The sequence below is a fragment of the Leopardus geoffroyi genome, chromosome C2 (assembly GCF_018350155.1).
Source record: "Leopardus geoffroyi isolate Oge1 chromosome C2, O.geoffroyi_Oge1_pat1.0, whole genome shotgun sequence".
NCBI classification, from domain to species: Eukaryota; Metazoa; Chordata; class Mammalia; order Carnivora; family Felidae; genus Leopardus; species Leopardus geoffroyi.
Genome location: NC_059333.1, coordinates 29,271,979 through 29,294,380, shown reverse-complemented (window position 1 = coordinate 29,294,380; position 22,402 = coordinate 29,271,979). Strand labels below are relative to the sequence as shown.

Sequence of the window (22,402 nt, the reverse complement as noted above, 5' to 3'; positions counted from 1 at the left end):
GACTCTATGAATTTATCAAAACTCATAGCACTATACACCAAAGAGTACATTTTACTGTTAGGTAAAATTTTTAAAGTAGATTTAGTCCCACTTTTCGCAGGAAGTCATCCCAGGTCACTTCCACTAGAAATATTCCTCTCAATCCCTAAGTTCAAAGGCCCCATTCTCCTGGAAATGCCCTGAAGGAATGATGCTGTAGTCTCTATCAGAGTTTGTTACAGAGAGATAATTACTGGTTGAATGCATACACAGTATATCTGGGCCATACGGTGTCCCACTTTTATAACTCACATTCCCAATAATTTGGCAGTGCTAATTCTCATTAATTGCACATTATCTGTAGGGACAGATCTAAATAGGAAAAGCAACTACAGTTATGGCAATTATCTAGGTAATTAAACTTAAAGTATACATTTCATCCAAGCATCTGTTAGCACCCTCAACCAGCAGGGAATGCTGTGTTTTGCTAACCACCCACAAGTTTTTTTGTTTGTTTGTTTTGTTTTGTTTTTTCCCTCATGAGTAGAAACAACTGTATCTAAATTGTATAAATTTGGTAAATTTTCATAATCTATTCACTGTTTATATTTTACATAAAAGTTAAAATTACATGCATGCTTATTTTTTCTCTATAGCATATTCGATTACATTACCCTATTTTTACTGATTAACCAATGAACGAATTGTGTACAATATTTGTCCGTATAAAAATGATTAAGAAAATAGGGATTGACATATAATAGTGGACACATCTGTCTGCTTTTACCATTTCTTTTTCCCTTATGAGTGACTTAGAAAAGAGAAATGCATGGAAAAAGTCACAACTCTCTACGGCTCACCAACAATCTGTATGAAGATGTGAATATCATGTGCTAAGGTGCAAGATTTGAAATTGTTCCTCATCCTTGATGTTCCGTCTATGAATGTAAAACAAGGAAAATTGTTTACCGTGCAGATAGTTGTCTCTGCACAGAAAATCAGTATCTATGATAAGCAAGCACTGGGGGGAAAAAAAAACAAAATACTCAACAAAACAGGAAAGACCAATTTGAATGTTCCACAAAAGACAGAATATAATGGCAGCCATTAACTTACATTTTGGAAGAAAAAAATGCTTCTAATCAGGCCCAAGGTACTGCACAACCCCAAGTACATTATGTTCACATTGTTATCTATGTAAACAGTAATTCTCGCAAAGCTACTGCAGTGAATAAGCTGCATGATTCTACACAGAAAGCCTGCTTATAATTTAACGTAAATAATCAGAGTCAGGGGCGTTTGCATGGCTCATTTGGTTAGGCATCTGACTGTTGGTTACCACTGAGGCCACGATCTCACAGTGTGTGGATTCAAGCCCCGCTGTCAGCACAGAGCCAGCTTGGGATTCTCTCTCTCTCCCCACCCCTCTCTCTTGGCCCCTCCCCTGCTCATTCTCTCTCTCTTTCTCTCTCTCTCTCTCTCAAAATAAACTTAAAAACAATAATTAGATTCATGATTCAGTTATAACATGTGTGATTATTAGTAAGCATGACAAAATATTAACAGTGATACCTCTTAGTTGTAACATTATATTTGAATTGTCTGAATACTCCATAATGAAAATAATTCACTACATTAATTAATGAAAAAAATGTTTATTCCTATAAAAATAACAGCAACTAAAACAAAAGAAAACAAGAACATTAAAAACCCAAGAAAAGCCAGGCTTCAAATCATTGCAAAGGCACTTCTAGGTTTAGAAACCTTAGACGTGTTATACAAAACCCCTCAGTTTCTGTTCCTTTACTAATAAAACAAAGAAAATACCTACCTCAGAAAGGTGTTGCAAAGATCACAAAAATAGTGTCTGGGATGTAGTAGATCTAAACAAATTTAGCCACTATTATTCATCTTGAAAGCAGCTTACTAACAGAAAAAAGAAAACTTTGGGATGTCTCTTTTTTATTTATTTTTTTTAATATATGAAATTTATTGTCAAATTGGTTTCCATACAACACCCAGTGCTCATCCCAAAAGGTGCCCTCCTCAATACCCATCACCCACCCTCCCCTCCCTCCCACCCCCCATCAACCCTCAGTTTGTTCTCAGTTTTTAAGAGTCTCTTATGCTTTGGCTGTCTCCCACTCTAACCTCTTTTTTTTTTTTTTCCTTCCCCTCCCCCATGGGTTTCTGTTAAGTTTCTCAGGCTCCACATAAGAGTGAAACCATATGGTATCTGTCTTTCTCTGTATGGCTTATTTCACTTAGCATCACACTCTCCAGTTCCATCCACGTTGCTACAAAAGGCCATATTTCATTTTTTCTCATTGCCACGTAGTATTCCATTGTGTATATAAACCACAATTTCTTTATCCATTCATCAGTTGATGGACATTTAGGCTCTTTCCATAATTTGGCTATTGTTGAGAGTGCTGCTATAAACACTGGGGTACAAGTGCCCCTATGCATCAGTACTCCTGTATCCCTTGGATAAATTCCTAGCAGTGCTATTGCTGGGTCATAGGGTAGGTCTATTTTTAATTTTCTGAGGAACCCCCACACTGCTTTCCAGAGCGGCTGCACCAATTTGCATTCCCACCAACAGTGCAAGAGGGTTCCCGTTTCTCCACATCCTCTCCAGCATCTATAGTCTCCTGATTTGTTCATTTTGGCCACTCTGACTGGCGTGAGGTGATATCTGAGTGTGGTTTTGATTTGTATTTCCCTAATAAGGAGCGACGTTGAACATCTTTTCATGTGCCTGTTGGCCATCCAGATGTCTTCTTTAGAGAAGTGTCTATTCATGTTTTCTGCCCATTTCTTCACTGGGTTATTTGTTTTTCGGGTGTGGAGTTTGGTGAGCTCTTTATAGATTTTGGATACTAGCCCTTTGTCCGATATGTCATTTGCAAATATCTTTTCCCATTCTGTTGGTTGCCTTTTAGTTTTGTTGGTTGTTTCCTTTGCTGTGCAGAAGCTTTTTATCTTCATAAGGTCCCAGTAATTCACTTTTGCTTTTAATTCCCTTGCCTTTGGGGATGTGTCGAGTAAGAGATTGCTATGGCTGAGGTCAAAGAGGTCTTTTCCTGCTTTCTCCTCTAAGGTTTTAATGGTTTCCTGTCTCACATTCAGGTCCTTTATCCATTTTGAGTTTATTTTTGTGAATGGTGTGAGAAAGTGGTCTAGTTTCAACCTTCTGCATGTTGCTGTCCTGTTTTCCCAGCACCATTTGTTAAAGAGACTGTCTTTTTTCCATTGGATGTTCTTTCCTGCTTTGTCAAAGATGAGTTGGCCATACGTTTGTGGGTCTAGTTCTGGGGTTTCTATTCTATTCCATTGGTCTATGTGTCTGTTTTTGTGCCAATACCATGCTGTCTTGATGATGACAGCTTTGTAGTAGAGACTAAAGTCTGGGATTGTGATGCCTCCTGCTTTGGTCTTCTTCTACAAAATTACTTTGGCTATTCGGGGCCTTTTGTGGTTCCATATGAATTTTAGGATTGCTTGTTCTAGTTTCGAGAAGAGTGCTGGTGCAATTTTGTTTGGGATTGCATTGAATGTGTAGATAGCTTTGGGTAGTATTGACATTTTGACAATATTTATTCTTCCAATCCATGAGCAGGGAATGTCTTTCCATTTCTTTAAATCTTCTTCAATTACCTTCATAAGCTTTCTATAGTTTTCAGCATACAGATCTTTTACATCTTTGGTTAGATTTATTCCTAGTTATTTTATGCTTCTTGGTGCAATTGTGAATGGGATCAGTTTCTTTATTTGTCTTTCTGTTGCTTCATTGTTAGTGTATAAGAATGCAACTGATTTCTGTACATTGATTTTGTATCCTGCAACTTTGCTGACTTCATGTATCAGTTCTAGCAGACTTTTGGTGGAGTCTATCGGATTTTCCATGTATAATATCATGTCATCTGCAAAAAGCGAAAGCTTGACTTCATCGTTGCCAATTTTGATGCCTTTGATTTCCTTTTGTTGTCTGATTGCTGATGCTAGAACTTCCAGCACTATGTTAAACAACAGTGGTGAGAGTGGGCATCCCTGTCGTGTTCCTGATCTCAGGGAAAAAGCTCTCAGTTTTTCCCCGTTGAGGATGATGTTAGCTGTGGGCTTTTCATAAATGGCTTTTATGATCTTTAAGTATGTTCCTTCTATCCCGACTTTCTCAAGGGTTTTTATTAAGAAAGGGTGCTGGATTTTGTCAAAGGCCTTTTCTGCATCGATTGACAGGATCATATGGTTATCTCTTTCATGACTACCTCTTCAAAGAAGTCATCTTTCCTTGGTACATAAGAATTTTCCTTTAAATGGTATACATCATACAAAACATGCACCTAAAAAATCCCTTCCATGTGTGCTAGTTCCCTAAAAAAGAAGGTTAAATTACATTTAGGGCAAATAATTTGGACAATAAGTTCTACTTTATGAGATGAAATTGGAATCAATGCGAGTTTTCTTCTCTGAAGTTCTTAATCAATAGTCTCAGAGTCTTCCTATGTCCCCAACAAAGCCACTGGGTGAAGATTCTGATCACAGCATTATCAGAGAGGATAGTGTGGGAAAGCGAATACAGAGTTTGTGTAGGAAGTTTCAAAAGGACTACAAAAGGAAAGTTTTACAAGAAGGTAGAAGGATGTATATATGGAGAATGAGACAGTTTCATAAAAATATTGGGAATGAGGCATTTTAAGTATGAATTGCTTTAGCAAGACAAACAGATCTCTCTCATGTAATTATTGGCTTGGTCAATCTTTTGCTTTAGCTGTGTATTTACAGGTTAAATGAGGTCTAAGAAAAGTTAAATTAGGGACCAACAAAAGAGAAGAAAAATGAGAAAAAAGGGATTGCTTTAATTGACCATCTATTATCATCCAAGTATAAACTTTATGTATATTCTGCCACTGAAAATATTTAGAGCAAATTAAATCACAAGACAAATATACAAAAAAACAACTGTTTTATGAACAGTAAGGATTGACTGAAAATATATTTGTTTGTTATATATTTATGTAAGGTACTTTTAATTCAATGTTGTTAAGATTTGTATTGTTTATTGGATATTTGTGTAATAACTATAACTGCACCTAACAGCATAGTGAAAATATATGTGTTGTACCTTTTATGATTACAACTTGAAAACCCTGATTATGTTGTCCAGTTTTACAATTGCAAATTGGAATTATGTCATAACTTTTAAGCAAATTAAAGAGAACCACTTATTTCAATTATCAAATATTTTAAAAATCCTTATATAACTGCAAGAGAATTTTAATCTAAAACAATGTTAGGAGAATATGAATAAAACTATCTTGTAACTTAATAGTTAAAAAACTGAATTTCTAAAAATATTTAGGTATAACATTTTCGTTCAATAACGACTCTAATAGTATATAATATGAGAGTTTGGGTGCCTGGGTGGCTCAGTCAGTTGAGCATCCAACTCTTGATTCCGACTCAGCTCATGATCCCAGGGTTGTGGGATCGAGCCCCACATAGGGCTCTGAACTGAGCATGGAGCCTGTTTAAGATTCTCTCTCTCTCTCTCTCTCTCTCTCTCTCTCTCTCTCTTCCCCTGCCACCTCCCCTGCTGTCTTGTTCTCTCTCAAAGAAAATAATAGAAAAGAAAGAAAAGAAAGGAAAGAAAATAAAAGCTCATTTCCAGTCGTCCTAAAACTACTTAATTCTCTCTTCCTCTGCCCCTCTCCCCCACTCTCCTGCTGTCTCAAAGAAAAGAAAGGAAAGGAAAGGAAAGGAAAGGAAAGGAAAGGAAAGGAAAGGAAAGGAAAGGAAAGGAAAGGAAAGGAAAGGAAAAGAAAGGGAAAGAAGGGAAAGAAGGGAAAGAAGGAAAAGAAGGAAAAGGAAAGGAAAGGAAAGGGAAAAGAAAAAGCTCATTTCCAGTCATACTAAAACTACTTAATTCTCTCTTCCTCTGCCCCTTTTCCCCACTCTCTTGCTCTCTCAAAGAAAAGAACAGAAAAGAACAGAAAGGAAAAAGCTAATTTCCAGTCATCCTAAAACTACTTAATTCTTATACGAGGTGTAACTTACATTACATATAGAAACACTATATGCATGCACTACTCACATAGTTGACATTGTTTTGGAGTTTCTGACCCATATCACCTCTCAAAATTACAGTGACCTAGAGAACATCATTTGGGGACATAGGAAAAAGTGGGGTGTGGATATTGAAGATGGAAGACAGGTTTCAAGAAGGATGAACAAATTTTGGGAAAATGTAAAATAAGTTATGTCAAAATTGCTACCTGTAAACACCCTTCAGAGTTCTAGAGTTCCAATCCTCATATTCCCCCAAAGTACTGCACGGGTCAGCCTTCAGCCAGGCAATTTCAAAGACACAAATGTAAGATTGAAGACTTTAGCACAAATAATGTAACTGTAAATGGGTTTTCTAAGACTACTCTTTAAGTTGAAGACAGTACTGTTGCCTTTTCCTAACTAAATACTCTCATTAAATTTAAGTTCCATGTATAGTATTTTCAAAAGAATCTTGAAACCATTCAGCTAAATGCAATACTAAATAACTAGAGAAGTATCAGGAAGTAAGTAAAGCATTCAGGCAAAAGCTACAAAATTATTGATCAAAATATTTAATTAATTTGAAAAAGGACAAAATGTCTAAATGTATTTATAAGCCCTCCAAGATATATTGGAGGAAATTATTTGAGGAGTTACTACAATGTTCAATCTCAAGTTGTTTTACAGGCAAAATATTACATTGTAGCCATCCAGAACAATAAATATAACCACTTAAAAAACCTAACTTACCCCCAAATTGTTTAAAGTATCTTGAAAAATCTGAATTTGAGTACTCCCACTTAAATATTCATTTTTTTGTCTTCATTCACAGGTTAATTGCATCTGGCAAACAAATTTTGATTTTTTTTTTTTGTTAAACCAATATTTAACTTTAGTAGGATACATTACAAGCCAATGTACTTTAAATTAATGTTTTGCTCGATTTATCAAAATATTTTCAGTTTTTCTGTAGTGTCCTGTTATTTTTGCCACCAAGCATCTATCCCCTTTCAGGTAATATAATCTTCTTTGATAATATTACCTTTATCATTCTTTATCCCACTCTCAATATATAAACTTTGATTGAATTTGATTCCATCTTGTTTCAGAGTAAGCATAAACCAAAGGACTTATTTCCTTGGCCAATCAGAAGAATCTATTTCCTTGACCACAGTGTAAGGTTCAAAAGTATGTTCTTGCCCAAAGTCACTGAGATGCAAGGAGACCTTAAAACCTTTTCTTCACCCATCCTCATGGGATTAGAACTTGGAATCAAGTAGCAGCCAAATTGGTATTATATAGACAGAGTATGAAGCAATGTGAATGGTAAAGCCAAGAGCTAGCACAGAACCGTTCTTTGAATGCAGCCAAACCAGGAGCTATATCTTCCATGGGATTTTCAGATATGTCTGGCTACATGACCCTTTTATCTTTAGGGACTTGCAGTTGGATTTTCTGTCTTTTGTAGTAGGGAATTCGCTTGTTTGTATTATCTGCTACACAACATTGTGCCTATAGTAAACAGTATTGTATTGTGCACTTAAAATTTGTTGAATGTAAATCTCATGTTAAGAGCTCTTACCACCGCAACAATAATAAAAAAAAACAATAGACAACTGAGGGGGTGGTGACAGAGTTTGCCTTTTGCTTCATGTGAACTCTGAGCAGCAGGGATAAGGTCTTTAATGAATAAGCCATTTGGTGAAACAGGTAAGGGGGAAGCACTTGGCAGAATGTCCACAGCTATTAGAAAGTATATTTGTTTACATCTTCATTACACATTGTTTATACAACAAAAGAAAAATAAAACATAAAATAAAAAGCTCAGATCATTTTTGTAGTTTGTACATTTTCTCTTTTGTGTCCTTGTCCGTTTATCCTCGTAATATATTCATCCTTTTATTATTGATTTGTAAGATATCTTTTTAAATTAATTATTTTTTCACCTTTATTGAGATATAACTGACATATAACACTGTGTAAGTTTTAGGTATACAACATGTTGATTAGATACACTTATATATTACAAAACAATTACCACCATTACCATTTTTTTGTAGACAACATTTAAGATTTACTTGTAGCAACTCTCAAGCATATGATACAGTACTGTTAACTATAATCACTACATTATACATTATAACCCGAGAACTTATTCATCTTATAACTGGAAATTTGTATTTTTTTTTACCAATATCTTACCTTTTTATCTGCCCCTTAGGCCCAGGTAACCACCATTCAAGTGTCTATTTCTATGAGTTGGGCTTTTTTAGATTCCACACACAAGTGATACAGTATTTATGCTTCCCTGATTTATATCACTTAATATAATGTCCTCAAGGTCCATGCATATTGTCACAAACTGCAGCATGTCCTTCTTTCTTCTTTCCTCTATCATGAATAACATTCGTACGCATATGCACACATACATATAGTGATCCATTCATCCATTTGATGGACACGTCAGTTGCTACATTTAATCTTCCACTCTATGAAGATTTCTTTGAATACTTGCAGAATTCTATCTTTTTTTAAAAAGTTTATTTATGTATTTATTTTGAGAGAGAGAGAGAGAGAGAGAGAGGGAGGGAGAGAGAGAGAGAGAGAGAGAGAGAGAGAGAGAGAGAGAATCCTAAACAGACTCCATGCTGTCAGTGCAGAGCCCGATGAGGGGTTCAATCTCACAAACCATGAGATTAAGACCTGAGCCGAAATCAAGAGGCATACACTTAACAGACTGAGCCACCCAGGTGCCCCACAGAATTCTATCTTTTAAATTTTTTTTTATGTTTATTTTTGAGACAGAGACAGAGCATAACTGGGGGAGGGGCAGAGATACAGGGAGACACAGAATCTGAAGCAGGCTCCAGGCACTGAGCTGTCAGCACAGAGCCTGATGTGGGCCTTGGTCTCATGGACTGTGAAATCATGAACTGAGTCAAAGTTGGACACTTAACCGACTAAGCCACCCAGGAACCCCCAGAATTCTCTCTTTATCACCAAATTTTAAAAAATAAAATATATAAGAGTGAGTCTAAAGATCGGTCTCTTTTAGTTTCTGGTTCTTAGTTTACTCTATCAATTTGTGATCTGTATCTTCTTCTGAAGACAGTTTTCTTGTATCACATCTGCACTTAGTTCTTCTGTTGTGTCCCCTCTTCAACAACACCAGATAGCTACATTTTGCATTTCAATTATTTTTTTCCAACAATTGTTCCTCAATCTTTTATATTATGTATATCACCTAATTTGTAAATTATTATAAAATGAGTTTTTTACATTAGTGATCAATTCTATTTTTTATTTTTAATGTTGATACTAAACTTGATACTGTCTTTAGTTTAACTGTGAGCTCACTCTGCATCATAGTCAGCTGTTTCATAATCACAAACAAGTGCTCTTCTCTTGTTCTTTAATGAATTACTGTTTTCTTAAATATTATTAAGAACACCAAGCAATGATTTGTACAATTTCCATCTATTTCCTATAATAAATCTTTTAAAGGGTCAACCTTATTTCTAAATCTTGATTGTTAGATCTTTTTTCCTATGTTGCTTATGCTGAAATAGGCAGCATTTTGTTGTTGTCATTGTCACTGTTGTTGTTATCGTTTTTTGTGTTTTTCCTGTTCACTTTTGCTTAAATGATAAAAGCAGTATCCAGTTCTATCATTTGCCCATATAAACAAAGGGTGGATTATTCTTAGTTCCTGTTATTGTCCTTGTGTATGTAATTAAATTTCTATTTCTCATCTTGAGCTTCTGTGCTATTTTATGTATAAAGGTTCTAGCTAATACCTGGTGTCTGGCCAAAGCTTACATTATATGCTTCTAGACTGAAGAGAAAATTCTTTTTCTTTTTCCAGTTGTGATATATAGGGAAAAGACTTTATTTAGGGACAATATGAATTCTTTACACTTAAGTATCAGACAGAAGGTATAAAACTACAACCTCTAAACTTCTCTGTTCATACCTTCCTTAAGCTCAGAGGAGTATTAATGGGGGAAATTAGGAGGCTATGATGGTGCAACAAGTTTGGTCCCTTTACAACCTAGCTTTTGGAAACACAAGTATAGTCTGCATTGTTATGTTTACCAGAATATTTGCATGTTTAAGATAATAAATACAGAGATCAGTTGAAGATTACAAATCTTGAGACTAGTGACTAGTCCTTTAAACATTACCCCCTAATGTGTGTGTGTGTGTGTGTCTCTCTCTCTCTCTCTCTCTCTCTCTCTCTGTGTGTGTGTCTTTGGTATACTCTGGCAGGGAATAATATTGCTAATATTTCTAGCTGAAAATTTCAAATATTTTGGTATTTTTGGTAGGTATTTCAATCAAAGGCAAAGAAAAGTAGAATAACCGTGAAATTTTTTCCACTATAATGACATCTTAATTATTGACTTTTGAGTGACTAAATATTCTCATACCAAAAGTTACAAAATAATTTACACTTCAAACAATCCAGTTTTCCTCTGTTAATATAGACCTCATCTAAATGCATGTTCTTGTCATTTATTATTTTTATTCTCCAAAACTTATTTACTCTGTTCAACATTCATATAAAGGTAACTAGAGAATCAAATATACAAATACAGAAAAATAAAGAGAAATAAAAAGAAAGATCTACAGTCAACTAAAGAAGAGTGATTTCTAGCAATTCACAAACCCATTGTTATTGACTCTCAGTTGGCACTCACAGTTGGAACAACTCACATCTCACATATCCAAATTGACAGATGGTCAACTCATTAAAGGGGTCTTAGTGGTTCTTAATGTTTTCACAGAGGTGTTTCTGTGGGAATATGAATTCTGTCATGGTGAACATGTACATCAATATCATGGGTACAAGGATAGTAAGAAAACCTCTTCAGTTGTGAGAACATGGAACTAAGAAAAGCATATTAAATGGGCAAAGAAAAACACTGCTACAGTCTATCGTCTTCAAATATCCCCATCAAGTCAGGATAGTATCACATTTTTGTGTAATGGAGATATTTGTGATGTAACAGAGAAACCAAGGCATAGGAGTCAGACTTTCCTCCTGCTGTTATTGTATATATGCTAGAGCTTCACTGATGTCAATATATTCCTAGGGTTGAATCTCCATGATGTCTAGACTCTGATATATAATAGATAAAAATGGATTTTTTTCTCTTCCCAAATAAAAATAAAGAGAAAAATCATTGAAAGTCCTGATGACTTTTATCTTCTATGATGATATGCTTCATGATAGAGTTTTCAGCCATTGAACCCCATCTAAAGAATTGTACAAAAGGAATCTTAACCAATCTATAAATATATATGTATATGTAAGAAATTATTGATCAACTTCTAAGGCAGATATTTGTCTCACATTTTTCATTTTTATCGTGTCTAATGAAATGATTGTGTTTTTTTCTTTGCCTAGGTAATGTGACTCCAAACTAAACTTCATTCAAACTAATTTTCATTTAAAAAGTGCATTTTGCACCTTTTAGATATTCTAATATTTGTGTAAAATATAATCTGAAATACACAATAAACATATATCTGAACATATGAATTCTTAAACCATTTCTTAGCAGACTGATATTTTCAAGTTTAAAAGATAATATACTGAAATCAAAATTTAGTTTTCTTACCTTTCTGGATAGGTAAGTGATTGTACCATGACACGGTGGATGTTGTAATTACATTGGAAACATTGCCAATTTGAGCTCTGAAAATATCCCAAACCAATGCCTGAAATATTTACAACATCATTTGAAAACTGAGCAAGAATCTTGACTTCTTGAAGTTGATAAAATGATCTGTTCTTCCTAAACAGAAAATTTAATATGCTCACCATATTAGTAATTTAAAATTTAATTTAACTCTAAAGTCAATATAATCTTAATGTAGTATAGAAACAACAATCTTAAAGGAAAAAAAGCCAAAACATATTTGTGAAGTATTTATTAAAATAAATGAAAACAAAATAAAATAATAATATAGGTATCCTCATACAAAATTATTTGGGGACACTTTTTGAGAAAAAAGTGGGGCATCTTGTCTTTCTGACTTGGTGTCTAGATTGTACATTTGTCTAAGATTACAGGAGTCATTTTATGCTTCCTGTTTTAGTCACCGTAACAACTATTACAGTTCCCTGAATGGACAGGATACTCAAATAATAATTCTTAATTGATCTGTGCCATTTTTTCAAATATTTGTGAATTATTACAAAAGCTTCAGATTCAAAAGGAAAAAAAATAAATGTAGAATTTAATAAGTACAATTTCCTGAGCATTTACAGTGTACCCAGAACTATAATGAAGCTTGACATGCTTGACCTTATCTAACTATCTTGACAACTCCCTTTACTAGGTACTATTAGTATTGCCATTTACAGATGAGAAAACTGAATATCAGAGCATACAAATGACTTTCCAAAGCTAATGAATGCAAAACAAACACAGCCACGTCAATGCTCTTCTTCATCACTCTACTCAAATTCCTCACCCCTATGTGCCAGAAACATAGGGGGGCCTGGAGTCAGATCAATATGGATCTGCTTGACTACAAAGGAAACTCCAAAGAAGGTGAAGAAGGAGGAGGAGGAGCAGGATAAGTAAGAGAAGGAGGAAAGAAAGGGAGGGAGAGTAGGAGGAAGGTGGGGGAGGGGGAAGAGGAAAGGAGGAAGGAAGGAAAGAGAAAAGAGGAGAGAGTAAAAAAAAAAAAAAATTAAAAAATCTGTCGTGGTAATTTCCTCCTTCAAGGTGACAATGATTTGCTTGAGCAAAGGCAACAATCATACGTAAAACAGCTGAGGAGCAACCAGTGGTGTCTCCAGCTCTTGTGCCATCTTATATTTATCCCTACTCTTTCCTGCTTTTGATTCTTCGAAACAGCTGGGCTCCAAAAAGGTTGTCATTACTCTCCTCAAAGCCCATATCTATTACCCCCAGGAACTGATATTACCTCCTCTTTCATGGAATATAATGTCATTGTTCATATCTCTAATTTCTAAGATATTATCTAGATTTCTCAGAGATACTTCAGAGCCAGTATGTCCAGATGGGAGCGTGCTATCTCTCCCTACAATTTCACATCCACTTCAATGATTTCAAATACCAACTATTTGCTCGTGACCACCAAACCTCTGCCTCTATCTGAGCTCTGTTTGCTGAGATCTATTGCTTTTCACCATGTGTACCTGCATACCTTAAGGATGTCTAAAACTCAGTAGGGTTCAAATCTAAATGACATCTTTCCCAATGCCCATAGCTCACAAAAAAATAAATAAAATAAATAAAAATAAAACCTACAACTAACAAATTTTCTTATTATTTTAAATGGCATCACTACCTATTACCCAAGCTAGACAACTAGGATTCACCCTTGATATCACCCCCTCTTTCAATCCCTACATCCAATCTATCATAAATTCCTACTGATTATTCCTAGTAAATATCCTGAATCTGCTTTGAATTCATACATTTCCACAGCAAGCACTCAGACACCACTGTTCCTTTCCTATATTCTTGCAACAGCATCCTGTCTTTTTCCTTGTCAACACATTGTGGTCAAATTGTTTTTCCAAAATGAAAATCCAACCCGGCTCCAACCAAACTGCTCCAACTAAAACCTTTTAGTGATTTTCATTTGCTCAGTGAGTAAAATATAAATCCCAAAACATGCCCTACAAGTTCTAGTTCTTACAAAATCCAGGGGCTCTCTACTTCTCTCATATCTCTCTTGCTGATCCTGCCTCCATTCTAAGACATTAGAAAATTCCTTCAGATCCTGAAATGGGCTATGTTCCCTCCTGCTTCAGGATCTGTGCATTTGTTGATACTTTGTCCTGTAATATAGCAAAGAAAATCAATCTTGTCCCTCATTTAGGTCTCAACTAAAATGTCCTCAGAGAAACTTTTAGTGACCTAATTCATATCCCTTATTTCATGTTTCCATGCACACTATAATTTGCCTCAAGACATTTTTCAGATTTTATTTATGTAGTTTTATTTAATTTTTATAACTGTTACATATTTCATTGGGGCTTCAAGCTTAAAAAGGGTAGGACCATATCTATCTTTCTCATCACAGTATCTTCAGCACTTAGCACAATTCCTAGCTCAATGTAGATTCCTCTGTTCGAATAGAGGAATGATGAACATCATCATTTTATTTGTATTATGTATGTGTAAAGTCTATCTGCTGCACTAGACAGAAGTTATGTAAAGACAGAAATCTAATTTGTCCAGAATTGTATCCCTAATTTCTAGTACAGTCATTGGCCTATAGAAGCTTTCAAGAAATTATACTGAATGATTAAACTGGCTCCTCTCCATGACTTCCTAGCTCAATAAATGGCATCATAATTTAACTAGTTACCTTGAAACTGGTTTCTTTACTTTACTTTCACATATTTAATTAATCATAAACAATATCTATCCTAAATCCTAAAAAAAAAAAAAAAAAAGGAAGAAACACCTCCACGTATTGAGTCTAGACCTCTATCATGTCTCACATAAATTATTATAACAGCCACCTCCACCTCTTTGGACACGTGCCACTCTAATCTCTCCATTACTCATCCTCTGGGGGAATCCTTCCAACCAGAATGTCCAAAATTGATACCTCTTGTTTAAAATCCTATATTTATATATTATTATATTTAGCATATTATAAAGTGTAATATTTAGCGACATCAAAAAATGATTGCACTGTAGCATTCAGTATAAAAATCAGGATACAGAACACATTTGTGGTAAGATCCTAATTTTGCTAAATGAAGAAAATAATGTGTGTGCACAAGGGTATATATCAGAATGAAGAGAGGAAAAAGAGGAGGTAAAGGAAAGGAGACATAGTTGTAGACCACATAGTAAATGTGAACATCGCTGGATGATATAATTATATATGATTCTCATTTTCTACTATATAATATGACACATTTTCTACAGTAAGCAAATCTTCCTATTTTAATTTTGAAGAGGGAAACAAAAGGTCATTTAAAAATCTCTGACTTCCGGGGCGCCTGGGTGGCGCAGTCGGTTAAGCGTCCGACTTCAGCCAGGTCACGATCTCGCGGTCCGTGAGTTTGAGCCCCGCGTCGGGCTCTGGGCTGATGGCTCAGAGCCTGGAGCCTGTTTCCGATTCTGTGTCTCCCTCTCTCTCTGCCCCTCCCCCGTTCATGCTCTGTCTCTCTCTGTCCCAAAAATAAATAAACATTGAAAAAAAAAAAAATTTAAAAATCTCTGACTTCCCTGGTTTCTGAAACAGTTTAAATCTCAAAGCATGACTAAAGTTATTAGCAAAGAATTATTAATAGAAAAACAATAAAGCCCTTGGCCAGTCATAGATGGACAGATGTGTCATGAATATATCATCCTTCATGAAAAATGCACTAATTGAAGGACGTGAATAAAATATATCAATATTTCAGGGTGTTCTGCATACACAATGATGTTTATAAGGGAAATGAAGAATCACAATTTCTTTGCCTTTTGAACAAGTTGGAAACAACTTCTCTAGGACTGTAGTCTGTGAGCTGTTACTGAACTCAGGTACTCTCCTATCTTCATGCCTTTGAAAACACTGTCTCCATTCCTTGATTGCAATATCTCTCCTTTAAATGTTTCCTTGCATCCTCTTCATACACCCACAGCACATAAGTATTCTGCTACTATAGATCTTATTACTCAAAGCTGTAATTACTCATCAGTCTCCTTCAGTGTTCTGTGACTTCCTTAAGAACCGTAACAGTGCTATTTTAGCTTGAGTATCCATTATTTAGCGAAACGCCTGAATAAGTTTCAGTGTTGCTGAATAACACTGTTGAATAAGTGGATTCAAAAGCTAAGAAAGCATATATTTCATAAAAATAAATAAAGGATCATACGCATATGTGTGTGCACAGATAGGCACATACATACACTATTTTAAGCAACATAAAGCAATAAACTATTACAAAATAACTATTATAACCCAGTCAATCGTGCTGAGAATTAGGTGGAAAGAATTTGAAGTTTCTCTTATTAAAATATGGGCCTTGATGTAAATGAAGAATTTAGATTGAAATCCCGGTTTGATTTATTTAATAGTCTTTGGGTGACTGAAAAGAAGTTGAGAAAAGGGAAAAAACAAAAATAATTGATGCTCACTCAGGACAAGTTTTATCCAACTACTAAATTATCTGCAAAGCCTTTAAAAATTTTATGAAAACTATTTTGGTAAGGCTCTAATATTAAAAATACATTTATCTCAAAGTTAAAAAATTTTTCTCTGACTTATGACTCAGAATGTTATTTCCAAGAGTGGCCTTAGTATCCCATGATACTATAAATAGTTTCTATGTTATGTCAGTACACAGGTTCTCAATATTTGATTATAATATACTTCTTTTACTATTATTTTCTTTGTGGATTTTAAGGTGTTAAAGATTTATCTACAAAACAAACTTCGTTTATTATGAGCTATGGCTACTTTGTATATTTTTGTTATTTTAGATTTTAAACAAAGGTTCATATTAATACTGTAAAATTACATACATCACTGCCATTATTTGTGACACTAATGTGCAAATATATAAGCATGCAGAGACTTTTTCCTGGTTCACTTTAATGGTTGCATAAATTTGGATGTCATGATGTACTCAAGTCTGAATCCCATCACACACTAGATTTAGTCAATTCAGGTATTGTAACTACCTAGACTGTGACAACAGTAAACATTGGATATACCAACTATGCTTCCTGAAATTTGAATGATATCATCAGTAATCAGTCTAAACTTAAACCAAACTGTTGTAAGTCCAGGTGTAATAAAATAAAGTGTTTCTTTTATCACATCACTAGATATGTTACCTGTGAGCCTTTCAAAAAGTTACATTATTTAATAGATTTCTAGAAGTCTAGCACAGCAGGTTCGAAACTACTATTTAAAAATGTTTTTAATGTTTATTTATTTTCGATAGAGAGAGATGGGGGCCCAGGGGCGGGGCAGAGAGAGAGGGAGACAGAATCTGAAGCAGGCTCCAGGCTCTGAACTGTCAGCACAGAGCCTGACGCAGAGCTCGAACTCAAAAACCGAGAGATCATGACCTGAATTGAAGTCAGACACTTATCCAACTGAGCCACCCAGGCACCCTGAGGAAACCACAATTTTAATAGTAGCATGCATCTTCATACCATTCTTTTATTTAACAGAAAATGAATTTCCTTGTTTGAGAACTTATGAAATAGACAGGTATACCTTCAATAAATTCAGGCTGAGAACATTCTTTGAGATGATTAGATAACTTTTAAAATATGTATATATAACATACATCTATACACAAAAAGCTAAATAGAAGATTAAGTAAAAAAAAACCCTCTTCTATTTTGTAGGATTTGTAGCTGCAAGTGTTTCTCTGAAATACTGAAACTGGGTCGCTCTACTGACAGAAGTTGCTTGACATTTGGTCATATCACTGTGAATACAATGTTGCCTGAAAACTAGAGAGAAATAGAAGGCAAGGTAGTTTGAGAAGAAGAACACAGGAATGACAATCAAAAGAGAAAAAAAAAAAGTTTTCCTAATGTTTGTAGTCCCTAGGTGTGTATGACATAAAGAAGTTAAGTAGTAGACGTCATATTCCACATCTTTCTGCAGACAATGAATGAATTAGAATATAACACCTGAGATATTTTAATATTTAATATTTTAAGACTCTCTGGAGAAAAAAATTTACACTATTTGTATTATATTCCAAAGTGGATGCTCAAGAAAACAAACATTTAATTTATGAAAGAAAAAAATTACTAAATTATACTTACTCATAGACCCTTGACTCTTCAACCATTCCAAGCTGGTTTAATAATTTAAATGTAATACAGCCATTTTTCATATTGTTATCCAGAACAGTTATACTGAGAACAAAATAATAGCCTACAAAAAATATAGAATGCAATTGACATTATTATTATTTTCTACTTATTTTTGGTACCTATACAGATATATATGTGTGTTTGTAAATATGTGTGTATAATATACGTATTATATGTAATATACAGGTAATACATGTAATTACATACATGTAATCTAGACACATATTATATATGTACATAATATCAAGAGGCATTTTGTACATGGGTAATATATTTTCATTTTGTCAATTTTTAACTAGACTTGAAAATGAGAAATGGAAAAACCTGCCAGAAAGTCATGGGTATGGTAAAGAGCTGGCCAAATAGAGAACACTAACTGGTGTGCAAACCAAAAAAAATCATAGTTTACGTCAATGAAACAATTTTTATTTTTCAGTAGCACACCTAAAATAAATATGATAAGTTTCCATATTTATCTGAGGAATTGTCTTGGCTAAAATTGCTTGACAAATATAATTCCCAATTTCATTGTTTTTTAGGAATGAGTGTAAAATTAAGTATTTTTATACATACCCAGCTCGTAGTAGCTCTTATTCAAAATACCCAGTCAAAATATCTGTACACTGAAAACTACATAACACTTATGGGAAAAAAACTGAAGAAGACACAAAGAAATGGAAAAACAGTCCATGTTTTTGGTTTGGAAAAACAAATGTTGTTAAAATGTCAGTACTACCCAATGCAGTCTACATATTCACTGCAACCCTTTTTCAAAGGAACATAAGCATTCTTCACAGAGCTAGAACAAACAATTCTAAAATTTGTATGGAACCAGAAAATACCTCAAATAGCCAATGTAATGTTGAAAAAGAAAATCAAAGCTGAGGGCATCACAATTCCATACTTTAAGCTGTATTACAAAGTTGTAATCATCTAGACAATATGGTACTAACACAAAAATAGATATAGATCAACGGAACAGAATAAATAATACAGAAATGGATCCAAAAATGTATGACCAACTAATCTTTGACAAAGCAGGAAAGAATATCCAATGGAAAAAAGACAGTCTCTTAAGCAAATGGTGTTGGGAAAACTGGACAGTGACATGCAAAAGAATGAACCTGGACCACTTAATTACACCATACACGAAAATAAACTCAAAATGGAAGAAACACCTAATTGTAAGACAGAAAACCATCAAAATCCTAGAGAAGAAAACAGTCAACAACCTCTTTGATGTTGGCCACAGTAACTTCTTACTAAACATATCCCTGGAGGTAAGGGACACAAAAGCAAAAATGAATTATTGGGACTTCATTGAGATGAAAAGGTTCTGCATAGTGAAGGAAACAATAAGCAAAACTAAAAGGCAATCGATAGAATAAGATGAGATATTTGCAAATGATATATCAGATAAAATGTTAGTATCCAAAATCTATAAAGAACATGTCAAACTCAACACCCAAAAAACAAATAATCCTGTGAAGAAATGCGAAAAAGACACCAACAGACACTTTTCCAAAGAAGATATCCAGATGGCTAACAGAGACCTAAAAAGATGCCTAACATCACTCATCACCAGGGAACTACAAATAAAAACCACAATGAGATACCACCTCACGCTTGTCAAAATGGCTAAAATGAATAACTCAGGAAACAACAGATGTTGGCAAGGATGCAGAGAAAGGAGAACCCTTTTGCACTGTTGGTGGGAATGCAAACTGGTGGAGCCACTCTGGAAAACAGTATGGAGGTTCCTCCAAAATTTGAAAATAGAACTACCTTATGACCCAGCAATTGCAATATTAAGTATTTATCCAAAGGACACAAAATGCTGATTCGAAGAGGCACATGCACCCCAATGTTGAAAGCAGCAGCACTATTGCCAATAGCCAAATTGTGAAAAGAGCCTAAATGTCCACTGACACACACACACACACACACACACACACACACACACACACACACAGGAATATTACTCGGTGATCAAAAAGAATAAAATCTTGCCATTTGCAACAATGTCAATGGAACTAGAGTGTATTATGTATGCTTAAGTGAAATAAGTCAGTCAGAGAAAGATAAGTATCATATGATTTCACTCATGTGTGGAATTTATGAAACAAAACAGATGAACATAGGGAAAGGGAAGGAAAATAAGATAAAAATAGAAAGGGGGTCAATCATAACAGACTCTAAAATACAGATAACTGAGGGTTGCTGAAGGGGTATGGGGTGAGAGGATGAGCTAAATGGGTGACAGGCATTAAGGAGGGCAGTTATCAGGATGAGCACTGGGGGTTAAATGTGAATGATGAATCACTAAATTCTACTTCTGAAACCATTACTACATAAAATGTTAAATAACTTGGATTTAAATTTAAAAAAATGCCCAGCTAAAAATTGATACATATTTCAGAGGCAAGGATACTGAACTCACCCCCATACTCAGTGTTGTCTGAACTATAGAGAAAGTTCTGACTCCCTGTGAGATTTTTTTTTAGCACAGAAGAATTTATTAAGGAATATGTAGCTCAAACAATCATTCAGGGCCAGAGAACAAGGCTCAGCCAGAAACACTGCCCCAAAATCACAGGACAGACTGCTTCAAGATCCCATTGCTACCACTTCCAAACATGAGCTAGAAGATTAGCTAAGAAAGCAAGTTTAAGACACTTTCATTTCTATGATGAGAAAATATTAACACATGTGGACAGGGAATACCCAGAGGGAAGATTTAAATTCACATCAAAGAGATATTTTTAAGTATGCATTACATCTACCCCTTTTACCAACTAACATCAATATCCACTCTTCCTCCTATATTTCAAGCACGATGCTATTATTGCTTAGGTGCCCATTCCATAGTACCAGTAACAGCCAAGTGGGCTACATTTGACTGCAATCCAGGGTAAGGCAATACCCATTCTTTTAGTTCTATCCCAATCCTGTTGTGATATTGTAACTTATGGACTAGAATGTACAGTCCATCTCCATCATACTTTATATAAGGGAGGTAGACACTAGTCCCTGTACTGTGAACTATTTCTTAGAAGAAAACATATAAAAACAGAACATGGAATGTATGAAATTATCTTGTGAGAAATACATGTAGTAAAACCATGCAGGCTAGGTGTTAAATGTTGCTACAGAACAGACAAGAGTAACTTCTTGTTTTATGCCTGATGCTTACTCAGTACCACCTTAAATAAGATAATTTATTTACCACTGGACCTCAAGAAATTCTAACACAAGAGACTGAAGAACCACTTCTTACCCTGAAGTGACTCCCCAGCTTTAGACAAAAGACTTTGTTTCACCTCACCCAGAAAAGTAGGTGTTCAGACTCTCTCAGATGATTTCTGGTAGTGTGACATATTAAGATGTCACAGAAAAAGCCCATCTCATGTTACAAGTACATGGAAATGATGACTGTACAATCCATAAATTAAATACAAAACCAAGCTCAGATGAAGGCAGGGAAAATATCACAAGGCAGAAAGGAAGAGAAAATAAAGGCAAAACATAAGGAGGACTGAAGCCCTGGATCCCTACACAACCTGGGAACTAGATTTATCATGAAGACAGAGGATGCATGTCAGCTTCCATGCACAGGAGGCATGATGCTAAGTAAAGGAGCTCAGTAAGTAGAAGTTAAACCCAAAAGGAAGAAGTAGGGGAGGGAGAAGAAGGCCAGATAAAATGTAGAAAAACAACTGGTAAATAGAGGGAGTATTTGATGTAATAGCATCCATAATAAATACTAATTGTTAAACAACAAGTGAAATAAAATACTATAGAACATAATATTCAAGATGGAAAAGAAGACAGATTCAAGGGGTCTATGAGACAAATTGTTGTGATAGAATCAGATAAAATCGGGAGGCAATTTTATGTACAAAGAAAAAAAGAAGGAAGTCACCAGGCAACTATAAAAATCCTGAACTTTTATACATCTAAGAAGCCATAGTCTCAGAATAAAGCTAAAATCTAAACAATAGCTGCCTGCTCAAAATAAAAGATTTAAATAGGACTCAAATTCCAACATAATAGACAAAATGCTCAAAACATTATTGAAAATTGCCCATTATACCAAGAACAAAGACAATCACAACTTTGGTGAGAAAGGAAATCAATTGATGCCAACACTGAGATGAATCAGATGCTAGGATTATCTGACAAGGATTTCAAAGAAGCCATTATAAAAATGCTTCAAAGTCAGTTTCTTGAAAACAATGAATAGAAAAATCTGAGCAAAAAAATAGAAACTGGAAAAGAAAGTAGAAATTACATAAGTAAAAACTACAGTAATGTATATATAACTCATTGCATGTGCCTGACAGTAGAGTGGATGATAAAGGATAGAAATCAGTGAATCTGAAGACAGATCAATTTGGCACTCAATCTCAGCAATGTAGAGAAAAGAGATTTAGGGGGAAAAAATTAACAGGGCCTCAGACACTTGTGGGACTAAAACAAAAGATGTAATTTCTGTGTTATCATCATATCAAAAAGAGAGAAAGGAGAGTGAGGCTGAA

General features: G+C 34.8%; 1 protein-coding gene across 4 annotated transcripts in view; it reads right to left on the bottom strand.

Annotated features, from left to right (window-relative positions):
- LIPI (lipase I) overlaps positions 1 to 22,402 on the bottom strand; it is a 70,125-nt gene that overhangs the window by 4,881 nt on the left and 42,842 nt on the right. For 3 of the 4 annotated variants that reach the window (XM_045501638.1, XM_045501635.1, XM_045501637.1), the window contains 2 exons: positions 17,814 to 17,925; positions 11,655 to 11,831 (listed from right to left, as the gene is read on the bottom strand). In XM_045501638.1, coding sequence (XP_045357594.1) covers positions 11,655 to 11,831; positions 17,814 to 17,925 — 289 coding nt within the window. Of the gene's footprint in view, positions 1 to 4,250; positions 4,357 to 11,654; positions 11,832 to 17,813; positions 17,926 to 22,402 lie in introns of all 4 variants that reach the window. The other variant, XM_045501636.1, reaches the window with a different exon arrangement.